This window comes from Pantherophis guttatus, chromosome 4, assembly GCF_059756535.1.
Source record: "Pantherophis guttatus breed Tessera chromosome 4, ASM5975653v1, whole genome shotgun sequence".
In the NCBI taxonomy this organism is placed as follows: Eukaryota; Metazoa; Chordata; class Lepidosauria; order Squamata; family Colubridae; genus Pantherophis; species Pantherophis guttatus.
In genome coordinates, this window is record NC_142066.1 from 45776588 (window position 1) to 45795847 (window position 19260).

The window sequence follows — 19260 nt, forward strand, 5'->3', positions numbered from 1 at the left end:
CCACTTTTGAGAATTTTTTGTCCAAAGAATCAAACTTGGATTTCACCAATTCTTTAATTTCCTGCTTAAATTTTTCAAGTTGCTGATTCACAATCTCCTCCCTTCTTTCAATCTCCTCTATAAAAAATTCTATTATATTAAAATCAGGTTTCTGAGACTGAAGAATTAAGACTTGTTCCTTTAAGTTATTGGTGGGGGAATCCCCCCCCTTCTTGTTTATCTGACTTTATGAGTCTCAGTGCCATGTTTCCGCCCAGGCAGGCTTTGTTAAAAAAAAAGCAAGAAAGAAAAAAAAAGGACTTCTTTCCAATCAACAACAATATCAAGTCTCCAAGGGAAGAAAAAGAGAAAAAGACACAGGAGCGAAGTTTTGTCTACAAATGTAGCCAGTGGTATTTATTCCGCTACATTGTGGTAATAGAAAACGGAAGGACTTTCCCTTTCAGCCTCTCCTCCAGCCGACGCCATTTTAAAAGGCTTTTTTTCCTCTTTCTTTTCCTCCTCTCTCTTAAGTAATTTTTTAAAAAATTCAGTAAAATACTTGCTATTCAGTATTACAGGTCCAGCTCACATTTTCTTTGAGTAGTCTGTTAAATTTGCAGGCTTGCTTTTGACGCCTGGCTCTGCATCAGCAGAGGTCTCCCAAAGCCCGGAGCAGCGGCTGGGGATACGGGGCATCTCATCCGCTCCGTCCCAAAAGTAAAGGAAAAACTTTTGGGACTCCGCAGAGAGTTCTACCCACCCCTGCCGGCTCTATCTCTGTTTCCTCATGGAAACGGAGTTTTTTCGAGCCGCCATTCCGTTGTGAAGGCGGCTCTGACAGGCGATGGAAGCTGACGATCCCAAAGGAACGTCTGGCAGCGACAAACAGCAAACCGGAAGTGTATTAACCCATTCTTGAGAATAGGAGCTGACCATCTCCCCTGTCTCTCCAGGGATGCCCATTGAGCAGTTGACAGTAATGAATTGAAAAAAAGGAAAAGGACATTTTTAACTATATAATCATATTTGCTTATTTTGTGTACTAGACTAGGATGAAATTTATGTACAAAGTCAACAGACATATAATGATATGTATCATCTAAATCAGGGGTCACCAACCTTTTGGACCTCAGGAACCACTAAATTAATAATTTTAAATCCTGTGGACCACTAATATGAATTCAGTGCACCACTCGCTGAAGCACCTGGACTCCCTGTGACGGGATGGGGGCCTTCAGGCACTTAGTTTGGCAGCCTGTTTCTGCAACCTTAAACACTCAAAGAGCCATTTGGACCTGTTTCCCACAGAAAACAAAACACCGGGATCTCTCACCTCTTTCTCCCCTCCCCCTTTGTCTGTCTGTCTGTCTCTCTCATCTTTCTTTCTTTCTCTCTTTTTCTTTCCTGTCTGTCTGTCTGTCTGTCTGTCTGTCTGTCTGTCTCTCTCTTTCCCCTCTCTTTGTCTGTCTGCATCTCTCTCTCCCCCCTCTCTGTTTGTCTGTCTCCCTCATCTCTCTTTCTCTTTCTCTCTCTCTCATCTCTCTCTCCCTCTGTCTGTCTCATCTCTCCCCCCTCTCTGTGTGTCTCTGTCTCATTTTTCTTTCTCTCTCTCTCTCTCTCTCTCTCATCTCTTTCTCTCTCCCACCCTCTCTCTGTCTGTGTCTCTCATATATATATATATATCAATCATATATATATCATATATATATATATATATATATATATATATATATATATATATATATATATATGTCTTTGGTTATTCGGGTCTTCTCCCACGTAAAATTGGAAGTGTCTTGGCGACGTTTCGACGAAGTCTCATTCGTCATCTTCAGGCTGGTGTTCTCGGCTTCGTGCTTCCAGGAGCACGAAGCCGAGAACACCAGCCTGAAGATGACGAATGAGACTTCGTCAAAACGTCGCCAAGACACTTCCAATTTTACGTGGGAGAAGACCCGGACACTCACTCAACCCAGATGCAGCCGAGATTTCCAGCCCCACCATAAACTGCCTGGCCAGTCCCATATTCCAGAGCTCTAGTCACAGGACTGGCCATTGGTCATTCCAGAGCAGCTCAGGTGTGCTGTGGACCACCAAAATTTTGTCACAGACCACCACTGGTTGGTGACCTCTGATCTAAATCATATTTTACTTTATTATTATTATTGATATTGAGAGGATGCAATGGCTCAACGGTTAAAGATACTGAGCTTGTCAGCTGGAAACATGGCAGTCCGCGTTCAAGACCCAAGTGTTGCCTTATGAGCTCCTATTCTTCCTCCAGCTCCTTCCAATCAAGCAATTCGAAAGCATGCAAGTGCAGGTAGATAAATTGGTACCACTTTGGTGGGAAGGTAACAGCATTCCATTTAGCAAAGCATATACTCATGCTGGCCACATGACCACAGCATTGTCTTCAGACAGCATTGGCTCCCACTGATTCTGTTTCAGTTGCCTTCCAGTTTTATCTTTGTGTCTTTCAGACCAAGGCATATAGTACTGCTCTGCAAATGTTTTCTCTTGGTGCATAAAGGACAGCATATTCTACATATACTTTATTCAATATATCTTGACATGTTAAAAATCTGACTAAATGAGGCTGAGAGCTGCTTCAAGCTACAGTCACAGATCCATTTGCCTTCTTGCCCATCATTCTAATTGCTGGAATTTCTAACTTTGCCTGCTTATTTTACAATGAAACCATTTATAGTATTCTGACATTACCTGATTTCTTGCAAAGTATTTGCAAATATTTACCCAACATTGCATTAATAAAGGAAATCTGCTGATCTCTGATAATAGGCTTATCCTGGTTCTGAACACCGTGGCCTATTTTGGATGTTTGAAAAGCCACCAGTAGACAGATTAATTATCATAAATGGACAGTCAACAGTGTTTGGTATTGCGCTTTCCTAGTGTAATTCTGGCCTGGGCACAGCACGGAAACGGCATTGGTCACGTTGGTGGATGATCTCTGGAGGGCTCGGGATAGGGGTTGTTCCTCTATCCTGGTCCTGTTAGATCTCTCAGCGGCTTTTGATACCATCGACCATGGTATCATGTTGCACCGGTTGAAGGGGCTGGGGGTGGGGGGGCACCATTCTGCGGTGGTTCTCCTCCTACCTCTCTGACCGGTCGCAATCTGTGTTGACAGGGGGGCAGCGGTCAACCCCGAGGTGCCTTGCTTGTGGGGTGCCACAAGGGTCGGTCCTCTCGCCCCTTCTGTTCAAAATTTATGTAAAGCCGCTGGGTGAGATCATCTGTGGCTTTGGGGTGGAGTTCCATCAGTACGCTGACGGCACTCAGCTGTACATCTCCACCCCAGGCCACCCCAACGATGCCCTTGAAGTGATGTCCCAGTGCCTGGAGGCCATGCGGGCCTGGATGGGGAGAAACAGGCTCCGACTCAACCCTTCCAAGACCAAGTGGCTGTGGCTTCCGGCATCCCGATATAGCCAGCTGGTGCCATCGCTGGCTATTGGGGGCAAATCACTGGCCCCCATGGAGAGGGCTCACAACTTAGGCGTCCTCCTGGGTGCACGGCTGTCTTTAGAAGAGCACATGATGGCCATCGCCAGGGGGGCTTTTTATCAGGTTCGCCTGATACGCCAGTTGCACCCCTTTCTGGATCGGGACTCCCTACGCACAGTCACTCAAGCACTCGTCACTTCCTGCCTGGACTACTGCAATGCTTTCTACATGGGGCTCTCCTTGGGGTGCATCCGGAGGCTGCAGTTAGTCCAGAACGCGGCCACATGGGGGATTATGGGAGCGACGGGGCGCTCACATATGACACCTCTCCTGCGCGAGCTGCACTGGTTTCCTGTGGTCTTCCGGGTGCGCTTCAAGGTGTTGGTGACCACATTTAAAGCGCTCCATGACTTAGGGCCGGGGTATCTGCGAGACCGCCTTCTGCTGCCAATAGCCTCCCACCGACGGGTTCGCTCACACAGAGAGGGCCTACTCAGGGTGCCGTTGGCCAGACAGTGCCGGCTGGCGACCCCCAGGGGGAGAGCCTTCTCTGTGACAGCACCTGCCTTCTGGAATGACCTACCCCCTTACATACACACGATATCAGACCGCCGGACTTTTCGTCGGGTCCTGAAAACACACTTATTCCATCTAGCCGGGCTGGCTTGATCCCATCCTCTCAGTTTTAATTGAATTTGGTTTTAATTGGGTTGTTTTAAATTTTGGGCTGAAATTATTTAATTGTTTTTTAAACTCTTTTTACATTTTATATGCTATGTTTTATCTCGGCTCTACACCGGCCTGAGTCCCGCAGAAAAAGGGCGGTATAAAAATAAAATAAATAAAAATAAAAAATAAATAATTGTTATATAACATTTTGGTGAATTGATATAAATAGGCATCAGCTGCAGGAACTGCGTCTCAAGCAAGAACAAAAACTTACATTGAAAGAAAAGAAGACTGAATTCCCAGGAGAGTCCAGTGGAGAAAAAACAAAGATTCCTAGGCCAAAGACAGTAAATAGATCAACTATACTGCCAGCCTCGGTCCAGGTATGAATAATAGAGAAACATTTAGCTGACTTTTTTTTTTTGCACCGGAACCTCTGGTAAATAAGAGAGCAAAAAGGTTTTAATTCTGTGATTTAATTTTTAATAAACCAATTTTGTTCTTCGATGGTCAAGCCAACATTTATGAAGGCAGCTGTGGTAATGGCAGCAGTGGCATGTAGATCAACACTATATCTTATGCTCTGCATAGTGACATTTGCTATTTCCAATCAATAGTATTCTGCCTTTTCTTTTGAAGGAGAGGGCATGTGTGTTTGGTGTAAGAAGCCTCTTCATAACTTCCATTACATTCCTCTTCATCTTCACCATCAATCATCTGTCCTTCATTTTCATCATAAGATATAATTACTTCAATAGTCAGTATTGAAATGTCTGGAATACTTCTCTGCTTATATTTAGCAAGCCTTTGTCGCTCATCATCTTGCCGCTTTTTCCTTTTGACTAGTCATTTCTGCTCAGGCACATCTGGCAAACCAATCTGGTGTGATCCAAAAGAACCAGTCTTATCTCTTTTAATAAAAGCAAGTTCCTTCAATAATATCTTCATTTCCTTAGGACAGGTACAGCTAGCATGAGCTTCTTTTTTGCAGTCAGCAGGACAGCCAAATTCAGCACACAGAAGAATTTGACACTTGCAATTGAGGGTGTCAAACAGTTTGTCAAGTTTCACATTTAAAGTCTCTTCGTTATCTAGCTTTCTTCTACCAAGAGATATGTTTTGGCTTGATCCTAGCTCTCTTGGATCTAGTTCAAGATTGTCATTTGTAAATTTATAACAGGGTTGACAAAAGAACTGTTTGCTCATTCCCATTATTCAAGCACTTTTGGATATATGTCTCTTGCAAGATTGTCTGCTGGGTAATTTCTAGCATCATCACTATTTTGTTTTCTTAATAGTAGGCCATATCTGACCTGCAATGTTTTGCAGTGTTGGGAGTTCAGATGGCAATAAGTTTCTGCCAGCCCCAATTAGGTTGTTCATATGAGTGAATGTTTTTTTAGAAGCCATTACAGATCAGTTATTACACTCACAAGAAACGAGGCCAGCAGTATTAACATTCTCAGACAAAATAACGTTTAATGAAAAGAGAAAGACAGCTGAACCTATGAAATGAAACAAAACGTTAAAAAGTTATGATATTTGTGTAGTTATTTATCAAGCACATCTAAATTATATTAAAGCAACCAAAATATCTTGACAATCACCAAGGCATGTCACAACTTTTCAGCACCCCTAATGTTTGGAAATTGAAAGTTGAAAAATTTGACACCCCCCAATTTTTATGCTTCATCAAATTTTGTAAAATGACCTTTAGTTAGAAACATATTTTTCATACTTACATATCCATCACATTACTTAATTTCAGGGTAAGCAGTATTATACAAAGTGCAGAAAAGAGGTAGGAAACAGTAATTAAAAGAAATGGAGATAAGAGGAAGTAAATCTAGTTTATACATTACCATTCATTATATTTCTCCATAATTTTCTATGATTGAAGCAGTCTTTGCTGTATATACTATTTTATATACTGATTTATATACCACCCTCTAAAACATTTCACCTCTATTTTTCAGGATTTTATCAGCTCCAGCGAATTACAGTTTTTGTGGTATTCCCCTTTCTCTTGACCCATTCACTTTTCCTTCCTATATTTGTTTTGTGACTTATTTATCTTGTCTATTTAGTCAAACTCAGTGTTATTCCTTTCATTCTGGTCATTAATTTTTTTTATTCAGTCCACATGCATTCATAATCTAATCATTATATAAATTATTTCTGCCTGTTTTATCACACAGAGTACTTCATTGTAATTACATTTTATACCGTACACAGATATTTTTGTCTGTTTCAGCATTCATTTTTGCAACAAACCATAAGGATTTCTACATCTTAAAAATTCTCCATCTATTTGCCGGTCTTTCCCAAACATTCTATCAAAATATACAACTCTACTTGCTCTAATTTTTCTGCATTTGTTTATTATTTGAAATTTCACTTTTCTCTGTGAAACATAACTATCTTGATGTTTGATAACAGTAATTTTCAAATTCATGCTTGTCATGTTGGTTCTCAATCCACAATTGTAGATCTAAGATTTAAAATAGTTTTTTCTCTCTATAAACATTGTAAAATGTATTTTCTCATCTTCCTTTTTTTTGCAGCAATCTTTTTTACATTATCTTTTTTCCTCTCATCCAAGATCTCTTTCAGTTGATAGTTATACCATCTGTTTATTCCCCTCCTTCCAATTAGCATTTCTCCACACAGCTTTTGTCGTACTCCATAAAATAATTGTTAAGGTAAATACTTATTTTTAAACTATGTACTGTATTTGAAGTATAGCAGATACTTGTAAAACATCTCTATTTTCCTTCATTCTGGAGTCCCTGAATGGCCCAGTCACATTTTGTACACATTATAGAAATCATATTTAAGCTCCACCAATTTCAGCTGAAGACAAGCATAACGTCGGGGGTTTTGCTAGGATCATTTTTCTTCTTCTTTACTTCCTCTTTTACCACTTTGGATGTTGAGGGTGATACAAAGTTCTGATTCTTGCTCTTCTATGGCCTCAACTATTGTAATTTGAGGCTATTATAACGTCTTTGATGTTGTCTCTCTATATTTTTCTGAGTCTGCCTTGTGTTCTTTGACCTCCTCTTTTTGTATATGCCTGGGTATAGTATGGAATCCGAGGACATCCACTCCATGTAAACAAACCACTTTACTTGCTGTTTTTGTTGTAGTTTACGATTGGTTCTATGCCAATTCTTTCTCTTACGGTCTCATTTCTGATTTTATCTCTTCTGGTCGCTTTAGCAGCTTTCCTCCAACAGCTCATTTCCGTGATGACTGACATTCATTTTTGTTTTATTTTAAGTGCTCATATTTGGCACTGATTAACATAGGAGCTGAATATGTTTGTATGAGATGCTTCTTTGTACTGATCGGTATTGCCTTAGGTTGTAGGATTGGAGCTAGCTGTCCCAATACCTGGTTTGCCTTACTGCATTGTATGTTAATCTTACAATGGTCTGTTTTAGATGTTGTTCCTAGATATTTGAACTTTGATACCTGTTTTATGTTTATCCCCTCTATTACTTTGTTTAAGGTATGCTTACATGGCACAGAACCAGATTATTTGAGGGACTACGTCTTTTCAGTCCTATCTATCCATCCCATTGGATCTGGTAGGAGGGTCATGCTCCAGATCCCATCACACAGAGCTGTTGGTTGGTGGTAACAAGGAAGAGACTTTTTCTGCTTTGGCATCCACTGTCAGGTCCCTTTTGGAACGCTGCCATTCTGAAGGCAGGGGGAGGAGGCTGGGTGGAGGAATGTTTTGCATGCTTTCGCTTTTTACTTACTTGAGAAGGTAGCTGAAGCAGGTTCTTACATTAGGCATAATCTACAAACTGGTCAACCCGGAGAGGCGCCTGCCCTACCGTGGGGACCACGCAAACAATGTCGGCATAAGGCAGCGATCAAGAAGAAACTGAATGCTGGGGTGAAGCTACAGTCAAACCTCAGCCAGGTGTGAACTCCACTGGATAGGCGGAGGAAGCTGCTAGCCTAGGAGACTCCGCCTAATGTAAGGACCTGCTGTCATGGTTCCAAGTAATAGACCCATAGAAAGCAGAATTCCAAGGCAGGCAGATTCCTCAAAGAACAGTTTTATTGGAGATATCATATTGACATAAACTGTGAAAACCGACTCTGAAAGTTCCTGTGGTTTTCACCTGATTAAAAAGTGAAAGTTCCTCCTTCCCCCAAACAGTCCAATCAAGGTGCTGGCTGGTTATTTCACCCCTCCTTTCTCCAGCCACCTGTTAGAATGCCCTTGGTTCCCACAGGAAACTATTTTGTTTTGGCTACAAACCCCCCATCTAACAATGTCCTACAAGCCTGAAGCCTCCAAAATGGCCCAAGCCAGGTTCGCTTCAGAGTTGACACCTGCCTTCTCAAGAAAGTAAAACTCTTGAAGCAGTTTGCTTTTCAAAAGGAACTTTTACTGAGAGGTAATGATTGCAGAGAAGTCAGGTGGACTCTGAATTCATGTGCGAAGCAGTAGGCTAACTATCCCCTTCAACCCCCACCCCACCCCAGTATCCTATGTCCATCCAAAGCCAATGAAATGCTGTTTTGAAAAACTCCAAGACATGATGGTGAAAAGGGGTTGTCTTCGGGATGCTGCAACCTTGAATACCAGGCTGGAATCAGCTGAGAAAGTGCAGATGGGTGGATGTTCCTCCCCCAAAAACTCCCAAGCAGTTACAGCAAAAGTGAAAGCTGAGGCAGGTCCTTACATCCACCCTGTGAAACATCATCTCCCCAAGGATCAGATTGGCCCTGACCTTGTTAGCCTTGCAAAAGATCCTGAAAACATGATTTAACCAATAGGTGTGAGTACTCAGGAATGTGGTAGAGCCCTGCACAGTGGTTTTATTGAATATTATTGGTAGATTTGATTACTTCAGCTGTGAACTATATGCATTTTATTGTTTTTGTATAATTTTATATTTTTTAAACTGTTACATTGTCTCGTTGTTTTACCCTGTCTTAATTATTTGTAAGCCATCCAAATTCATATACACGAGATGTGCATCTACATAAACTAGAACAGTAAATAAATATATAAATCATATTTATGAGAGGTTTTCAAAGCCCTTTCATCTAATTCCCATTCATCCAATTATATCATATAACAGAATAACTTTTCCCATATATTGCATTTATTCAGAGTATTGCATAGCTCAAAACTCATGCTTTCATTAGGAACATTCACTGGAATAGCAAGCAATTCTCAGTATATGAATTCCTATTCTCATATGCACCCACAGGAATCTAAATGACATTAGCTAATACCTACTGACATATATTTTATCCTTTTCATTGATGATTAACCTTTTGTTTTCTTATGTATGTATGCATTAATTTCACTCCAAAATATCAGACCTAATTCATTCTCATTTTTAATGCATCTTTTCCCTTTCTTTTAAGTTTGCAAAATGTATTGTATTTGTTTCATATTTCATTTCTGTTCTTTACATTTACTTCTCCAAAATTACAATTAGCCATGCATTCTGACTACCACCAGTATTGTCTAGAAATATTAACCTCTGACATCAGTCATAACTTTGGTCTGTTATGGTTTTTATCTGGCACTGTGTATTTTGGCAAGATGGAGAAAAAGTCATAGTAATCAACATATAGCGTCTCTATATGTAAGGACGTTTAACAGAAATTATTTTGAACATTTTGCCATTTGGCTTATATGCTACTTTGTGGAAGCTAGAATTTTCAAATTAAAGACTACTTTGTAAACGTGTTGCCCCATCACACCAGCTAGGAGTTGTATGTGGTTCACTGATAAATCATCAAGATACAACATAACTTTTTTAGATTTTTAAAATAAATGATGAAGTTTAGCATCAAAAGGATACAATACAAATGCACACATCAAAGCTCAACAAAGCAGTCAAATCAATTTTTGCGTGTGTACTTTTTCAGTTATATCTGCAACAGATGTAAAATACAATATTGCATTTAAATACATATACTGTACTTTATTTTATTGCTTTCCTACCTGCCTGCAAAATAAAACAAAGCAAAAATACATGCAATTTTTCCGTATAAACTCTTCCTTCCTGTAGCAGTATTTACCAGGTAGACAGACATGTTATAATCATGAGCTACAGAGTGGTTCAGCAGCAATTGTTGGGACGCAAATCATCATCGTTTTATATTTTATTTATTTCAAGTTTGGAATGCTCAAAATAGTTGTTTCATGATATAATATCAATGTATATGATTAGTGGTATCAGCCTTTATTCCACTTAGGAGATAAACCAATCTCACAGGAGATAAACAAAATAAACAGATTTGATGATTAAGAACTCAATTGGGAAATCAGAGCAAAGCATCTTTTAAATTTACCCATTAAAATGCAAGTAATCAGCACTGGAAAATGTGGATTACTGATTTATTGTATTTTTTTATCTTTCTACTCCAAAAAAACAGCTGGGTATGAGAACCTTAATTTCTTTGTCATATATTAATGCTAGGGGAATGATGCCAGGTGAGATATCACTTAGAAGATAAGTGGTATCAGTAAGAATACTAAACTATTTTCTAGGGGCAAGAGGTGAGGCCACAGTATGAGGATCCAAAAGATCACCCAATGGGCTTGCAGAAGAGTTTCATGAGAACATAGATTTTGAGGAAGACTCTTGGCCTTGAACATAAATGATACAATCTGCAATTAAAAAATTATATGATCTCCATAGCTTCCACACCTTTTTGCACTTTTGTATTAGTGCCTTCTAGACATAAAATAAATAATAAATTATAATAGCATTAATAAAATTAATAAAATAATAGCATTAAAATTAGATGTGGTAAATGTTCTATCTGCGGCATATGTATTAGGGTTTAGGGTATGCTTATTCTATTTTAACCTGTTCTCTACTTGACCTCTTTTCTTTGAATGCAATCTAGCCAATTCATAATGGGGATGAAGTTCATTATATGATTAAAAGGTTAAGATAATCAGAGAAACAATGTGATTCTCTGACATATTTTAACAAGAAGGGAAAGCTGTGCGTAGGAAAGCTGCTTGGGAAGGAGATTGAGATATTGGAAAGGAGATTGAGAGCAAGAGAGAGAAAAACAGATTGTAGTAGAAGGCTACGTGTGTAAAGCTTTCCCTTCACAGTCAGTTAAATCTCCTGAAGAGCTGTTGTTTTTTTCCCCTGCAAGAATGAGCAAAAGTGGCCCTCCGGATGTCCCTGAATTTGTACTATTGTTTCATGTCCATCAATCTGTTCCATTGATTAGCTAGAGTGAAGCTTCAACAAATAAAATTAGGGTTTTCACTACTTTTGATTCTTATACTGACCTGGTGAGTGTACCTTCCTTGAACTTGGAATTCAAGATAGATTTTTTTTTAAGCAATGAAGAAATTTCTTAAATTTATGTGACAAACTTCTAAAAAAAGATTTTTCAGCCTCCAAATCTAATTAAAGTTAAATACCAAGCTTTTTTTTTTTACAGTAATGAGAACAGAGTGTAAGCAAACAATTGCATCTTTGCAATTTACTCAGCACTTAAGTCATAATATTTTTGAAGTCATAATTTTATGAGTTTTTGATGTTTTAATGTATACATTGTGCATATTGTTGAAGTCAATGAAATTCAACCTAACCCAAACAGGCTTGATCTCATATACATATATTGCTCTGAATTTACTGACCATCGTTATCAAACTTAATATTGTTTGGGGCTGCTTTTTCCTTTTTTACACAGACTCAGATTTGTTCAGAATCAGGACCTGGGACTGTTGTCCTGCTTGAACATTTTTCGGATGAACAAGAGCCCAAGAAAGAAGTGATCTGTGAATTTTCAAGTATTTCCCCACATAAGAGCCCTGAAACTGATAACCCAGAGTATTCTGCAAAGCATCCAGTGAGGCCTTACAGCTCTGTGCCTAATTTGACGTGTCAGAATTCATCCAGCACTCCAGATCAATCTAATTCCAGGCCAGAACTGCGGAATACTACTAATATTCACCATTCTGCAACTAATACGAACATTAGAACAAAAGTAAGTAACAAAGCCACAGGCTTTGCAGCATTATTGCAGCACTGTTTCTGAGATCACAACACCACACCAGGCAACAAACACAGAGCAAGCTTTTAAACCAAAAATTGTTCAGGATATTTTTCTTGTCTTGGCTTCATATTGTGAAAGCAATAAAGGTTGGAAATCAAATATAAGGGGGCTGTACAAATTTCACTTTGATTCTAGGCTGTCTGTTTTTTGTTAATTCTACCTACTGGAATGAATGAATATTAATATTTAGTAGAATTGTAAGGTTACCTTGATTTAATTACTGAGATAAAAGCTTAGTCTAGTCACATATCTTTAAGATAAACACAGGCAATTTATGGACCACATACAACTTTCAAGAAAGGATGGCATGCTGTTGTTTTGCATCTCTCCATCCATGATTGTACCATCAAGATTGATTGCCCCAAGGTTAGATTTAAATAATAATAATAAAATAATGTACCAAGGCTTCATTCCATTTGACATACTTATTTTATTTAAATCCAACATCCATCCCAAGGGATGGGGGAAGTGCCAAAAATTTGGGGCTGATTCTGTGATGATGAGTTTTTGCTTTACTGTGATGTTATGTCCAAATATATTGGGAGTATCAACCTCCCAAAAAGTGTGCTCCCCCTATCTGAAAAGAAGTTGCCTATACTTATTTAGCACAATCTCTGGATCTCTTAACAACTGGGTTATCAATGAGGTTGTAGAATAGAATAGAATAGAATAGAATAGAATAGAATAGAATAGAATAGAATAGAATAGAATAGAATAGAATAGAATAGAATAGAATAGAATAGAATTCTTTATTGGCCAAGTGTGATTGGACACACAAGGAATTTGTCTTTTGTGTATATGTTCTCAGTGTACATAAGGAGAATAAAATACATTCATCGAGAAGAAAAAGATACAATACTTAGTGATAGTCAAGGTTAATAATAAGTTATCAAGTCATACTAGGAAACAAATAAAAACAATATAAATGAAAGATACAAGCAATACATGGTTATAGTAATAAGTGGGAAGTCATAGACACTGGTAAGGAAGAGAAGAATAATAGTAATACAGTCTTAGTAAATAATTTGAGAGTGTGGTGGGAATTAGTTGTTTAGCAGAGTGATGGCCTTCCCTCTGCCATCACTCTGCACTCTGCCACTCTGGGAAAAAAACTCTTCTTGTTTCTAGTTGTTCTGGTGTGCAGTGCTCTATAGTGTCATTTTGAGGGTAGAAGTTGAAACAATTTATGTCCAGGATGTGAGGGGTCTGTAGATATTTTCACAGTCCTCTTTTTGACTCGTGCAGTATACATATCCACAATGGAGGGCAGGTTGGTGAAGCAAATGTATCCCTGAGCATCCTTCTCTTTCTTACCAGCATCAATCTCCAAATGAATTTACAAAAGCATGCAGTAAACAAAACTCGTATCATCCTGACAAACATTTTCCAGCAATGAACAAACATCATGTGAGGAGCAAAACTGCAAAAGACAAGGCTGTCTGTGAAACGCCAGCTGTTAAAAATTTCCACCCATTTGGTGAATTGACTTTCCAGTATGTTGGAGAAAAAGCAGTTTCATCACACTCAGCAGTCAAGGCAATGAGAAAGAACTTTTCTGAGAATGGCAAGGGGAAAGCATCTTTCTTTATTTCAGAATTTTTCAGCAAAAATTTTACAACATCTGAGAAGCAATTAAAACATCTCTGTCAACTCCAGTCTCAACACCCCACCAATCGAGCAAGTGAGAGCCATTTTCTTGGCTATTATAGTAATCAACTTTGGGTCTATAAAAAAAGAGAGGGGAGGGGTCTTGGGCTTTGAAAATAATACTTCTGGTTAAATTATAACTATCACTGTTATCAAGATATGTTAAGTTCTTCAACGGTATTACCTCTTCTAGTCCACAAGAAGAGATATGGCATAAGACAAATTCATACTGTGGGGTTTTTTCGGTTGCAGAAGTCTTCCAAGAGAACAAACTTTACTTTCCCTGGTTTCAAGGCCCCTAGAAATAGTTATCACTTGAGCAGTTGAGTTTTGGCCTCTTATTATCGCCATCAATTAATTCCTTATTAGGGATTGCTCAGATAAAATATAAAGCATATTGAGGCTTAGATTTGTAGGTTTCCTGTCCTTTGTCAGAAAAATAAATGTTACATTATTTAAAAAAGCCAAGTAGTTTTTCCATTGCTTGCATACTATTTAGTGAATTGCCTGAATAAGCTAAAATCAAAAGACAATTAAGATTTTTAAGATGCATTCGATTTCTGAAAGTCTAATATAGAGTATTTACAGGAGGAGGAGATTTCCTGAGATTTGGGGATGAGAAACCTGAAATTATGCAAATTCTGACAATGTATTGAGATTCAGCCATTTGTAATTTATTTTATTGTTGGTGGTATCATCATCATCATCATCATACAAAATCTCAAGATGATACCTGCGCTATCTGAAAAGATTGTTGATAGCTGCTTTTAAAACATGATTCCAAAATTGGGCAATTCAGATGTTCTTGAATGGATAACAGCTTCCATCATTTTTCATGGCTCGGATGGATGGATGAATGGAAGGATGGATGGATGGATGGTGGACGGACAAGACAGACTCACTCACTCACTCACTCACTGACAGGCAGCATATAAATTTAATAAATAAAGATGATAAAAGCCATAGCATGACATTTGGTAGCAGGTTTCGTAAAGTTGCTCCAAATCTTCCTTATCATTTCATTTCATTTCATTTCATTAGATTTATATACCACCCTACTCTTGAAGGACTCAGGGCGGTGAACAGCCAAAGAGATAAAACATACAGACTACAAAATTTAAAAGACAATATAAAACCCAATTAAATAGTTTGGCCCGGAACAGATTAAAATACCCCTAAAATTTTAAAACAGATTTAAAATTTACAATTAAAAAGGAAAGTTAGGCGAGGCCAGCCTGTTGAAATAAAAAGGTCTTACGGACACGGCGGAAGGTGTGTAAATCCAGGATCCTCCGTATCTCCGGGGGGAGCTCATTCTATAAAGCAGGTGCCCCCACAGAGAAGCCTCTCCCCCTGGGGGCCGCCAGTCGATACTGTTTGGCCGACGGCACCCTGAGGAGCTCCTCTCTATGAGAGCGTACTGGCCGGTGAGAGGCAACTGGTGGCAGCAGGCGGTCCCGTAAGTACCACAGTGTCACAGTGATATTTGCAGGGAGAAGGAGGAGCTTGGCTCATAGGCTTGTGATTTTTTTTTATTTATTGTTTGCAGTGATATATATTCTCTTTTTCTTTGAAACAGTGCTGAGATTGAGGAGGCAAATCCAGTGCCAATCTTGCAGCTGATGGGAGGAAATGGATGGAGATAGATTAGTAATAATAATGCTATATGATGTATTGATTCTTTTCCCTAGCAGATGAATGATGAAGCATGCAGAACAGAGAGCTGACATGCTTTTACAGTCCTTGCAATAACAACCCCACTTACCTCTTTCCCAGTACATTCTTCTTGATACTTGCTTGAATCCAAGAAAAGTGGGGTTGGCATCCTGCTGGAGATGATCTATCACAACATATGCTTTTTTTCCCTTTTTCATAATGTTACACAGAAAGTGCTTCCCTCCCCAGAGAAATCGTAGGGTCCAGAAGTGCTTCTGGCAGGAAGCCAGCAAAATACTATAATATTCACTTCAGCCTGCAGAAGCCAACAATTCAGCAACACAGCTTGCAAGATTTGCTGGTGATCTCACAGATGAACAGCCAGACCACGAGACCTAATGACCCGAGAGTGAGAAGTAGTCCTTATTCTTAAGGTAAAGGAAGAGCGGGTAACAAGGATGGCTGCCTGGGAATCTGTGATGGAAATTTAAGATTTTACATATTGGGAGCGCCTGGAGGTTTAAGAAAAGAGGACCTCACTACATCAATTTTTAGGCTCTGTCCCTGTTGTATTAATTTTAATGTGCACTAGAGCAAGAAGATTGGAATTAACATACATTCACCTACTTAGCAATGTTTATTTGTTTCTTCTATCCCCCCATGGGGAAGAGGAAAGGCCCTTCCAGGGGTTATTAAACTACATCTTCCAGCATTTAATTATCAAGGCAGCAGTAAATTCTAGTCCAGAAGCATCTGGAGGGTCAGAGATCCCTGTCCTAGACAAACATTTTGTTCAGCTCTGACATCATTGTCACTAATTTCAATAACCTTATACCATATATTTTAACATTTTCAGGTACTAAAGAACTGAAGCTTGTGATTTTTTGAATACAGATAATCCTTGTCTCCATTTTACAATCATTACGACTTATGACCATAATGATTAGGTTCTAGTACTGTCTGTATTAAATTGAGATCATTAGGATGATGAGGTATCTATGCCCTGGAAGAATTCTTTTATAATGCTAGAATTGAAACCATTCTCAGGTTTTAACCAGGGGTGAAATGCTACCGGTTCGGCCCAGTTCGGTTGAACCGGTAGAGATGGCAGCAGGTGGTTTGGAGAACCGGTAGCGACAATAGCATGAGGCTCTGCCCACCCACCCAGTCGTTGTTACTTCCTGGTTTTAACCAGAAGTAACCTGTTTTTTATTCTCTGCGCATGCGCGTGCACTTCCGAACAGGTAGGGAAGGTAAGTAGATTTCACCCCTGCTTTTAACAATTAGGGCAAGTAGACCTGAAATCAGATTAGATCTACATAATCAAATCCAAACAGCCACTGCATATTCAGAAACTTTCCCAAGAGTACCAGTGCAAATAACCATAGTTATCAGAAAGGTTAAGCTTAATTTTGTGAGTTTGTCAAACTTCAGGATGATGATGTTATCCATTCAGTCATGTCCAGCTCTCCACATCTTCCTTCTTGGACTATTTCTTTGAGTTTTTCTATGCTCTGGCTGATGTCAACTTTGATGGTGCAAATTTCAAAACAGAGTATACAGTAAATTTAGTAAATAAATATAATATTTTAAAAATTAATTATATAATTTCTTTTTCTTTCAGGGTCTAAATTAATTCTTTGCAAGCACTGGATAGCGTTGGAGCCCAGAAGAATCAGCTTTCTATCAAATAGAACCCAGAACTATTTGAACTATTCAACTATACATTTTCCAAGCATAATCCTATTGAAAGAAGCTCACAGGCAGCTAACGAAGTTTGAGCTATGAACTGATAGGGTTTTTTTTTTTTTAGACTAAGTGGATCTTGAGATAGCAGAATGTCCTGATTTTTCTGTTTCTTGAAGAAATATGTAGCTATCTATAATTTTCTAAATGAGAAAGTCCTCTTCTGTACATTTTTAAGAAAATGAATGCTGCACTGAGTTTCAAATATAGAGATGTGATCTTTTGTACTATTCCCAGTCATGTATTTCTGTACCTCTGCCTTGCTATGCGTACTGCAGACTGACTCCTAAGGACTGAACTTGATCCAACATATAGTGGGGGTTTTCCCTGATTTTATTTTTAAATAAAAAATAAGCCTTGGAGGTTTCAGTAGAAAACTGAAGTGCTATTTAACTATTCCCCTCCAGTTATCTACTCATTCAAACATTTCCCCATTCTATTATTTTACCTATTGTGGAAACATACAGGACTCAACAGTATCTCCTATTCTGCCTTCTGGTTTCTATTGCAGCTCCCAAAGTTGCTTTTCATTTAAAAAAAAATCAGGGGAAAGAACTATGTGATAATTCATAGATCTAAATAGAGTTTTTAAAATGGCAAAGATTCTTATGCAAAGGGATTTTGTGTTTCTCAGTGAAATAAACCTTGAATCTGTATGATTTTGCATATGGTCCTTGTGCTTTTTCTTTTTCCAAATAAATTTATTTACTTTTAAAACAATTTTATTAAATATTACAAATAAAAGGAATAAAAACTACTGAAAATACAAAATATAAGAAAATACAAAAAAATAAGAATTAGAAAAGGAAAAAAAATAGTGTGAAAAAGAAAACAAAAAAGTACCGTACCCTTTTAACTCAAGTACAAATTAAACAGTGTAATTTATTGCTATCTTTTAAATTACACCAAATACTCTGTTCACCCCAAATCTTATCTTTTAACTAAAAACAAAATCTAAAATCCTCATCATTTATTTCTTATCAGCAAAAATCCAATAAAGGATATCAGATATGATTAATTATCTATCTTAACCTTGATCAAATAAGCCAGCCCTATATTCCTGCTCCATACTTTTAACTATCTTAATTCTTAATCTCTTCAAATAGAAGCTCAGAGCTAGTTTTCTTGTCATCTTTCTTGTCCTTTCTTTAAAAAAATCTTCTAAAACTTTAATCAGCATCCAACTACCCATCATTTCTAAAAGTTTCAAAGACCCTTTTTCATAAATTTCCCGCAGAGAACTCACTGTTACAATATTTTATTTCATTTATTTAATTATACTTCTTGTTATCCTCTAGCTTCCTCTAGTGTTCAACTTTCAAAATCCCGTTTTCTTATTTTGATTGAAGAAAATCCAAACAATGATAATTTCCCATCCAAGTCCATCTAAATCCTTAATCCATTGTTAACTTTCCAAAATCAGTATTCCAAGCACGCTTTAGCTGTTTAATTGAAAAAGTAATATTTTTCAAAAACTTTAAAATCAAGTTTCTTTTTTTTTATTATTGTATTAATTTTATAAACATACACACAGAAAAAGACAAAATACAAATAAAACAATACACAACATATATAACATTTAAACGTAATGACTTATTTCTTAAGATCGTACATCGGTATATTACGTTCCTCAATATCTATATCCACATTTCACCTTATATAACAATATTTTTTAAAGTTCTGTTTTAACTCTAATATGTCTCATTTGGTACGCAAATTGGTTCTAATCTTTTAGGATAATCTTTTATTTGGTTTTCCTTTTCTCCAGACATTGATATCACTTATGCCAAACCAGGTAGTATTCAGATTCTTCCTTTGAATTTCTTTAGTGAGTTTGTCCATCTCGGCACGTTCCATTACTTTCGATATTATTTTATCTTGAGTTGGGATTTCTTCTGATTTCCAGTTTTGTGCAAAAATGATTCTCGCTGCGGTCAAAATATGTGTAATTAAATATATTGTTTCTTTTTCATAGTTGTTTGTGAATATACCTAATAAATATGTTTCCGGTCTTAA

At 37.9% G+C, this 19260-nt stretch overlaps 1 protein-coding gene across 6 annotated transcripts in view; it reads left to right on the forward strand.

Annotated features, from left to right (window-relative positions):
- Positions 1-17903, forward strand: part of TTLL6 (tubulin tyrosine ligase like 6) — a 48386-nt gene extending 30483 nt beyond the window's left edge. For all 6 annotated transcript variants that reach the window (XM_060691584.2, XM_087892054.1, XM_087892057.1 and 3 more), the window contains 5 exons: positions 4352-4505; positions 11830-12126; positions 13513-13876; positions 15729-15932; positions 17123-17903. In XM_060691584.2, coding sequence (XP_060547567.1) covers positions 4352-4505; positions 11830-12126; positions 13513-13876; positions 15729-15931 — 1018 coding nt within the window. In that variant the 3' untranslated portion in view covers position 15932; positions 17123-17903. The remainder of the gene's footprint in view (positions 1-4351; positions 4506-11829; positions 12127-13512; positions 13877-15728; positions 15933-17122) is intronic.
- Positions 17904-19260: the final 1357 nt, after the last annotated feature.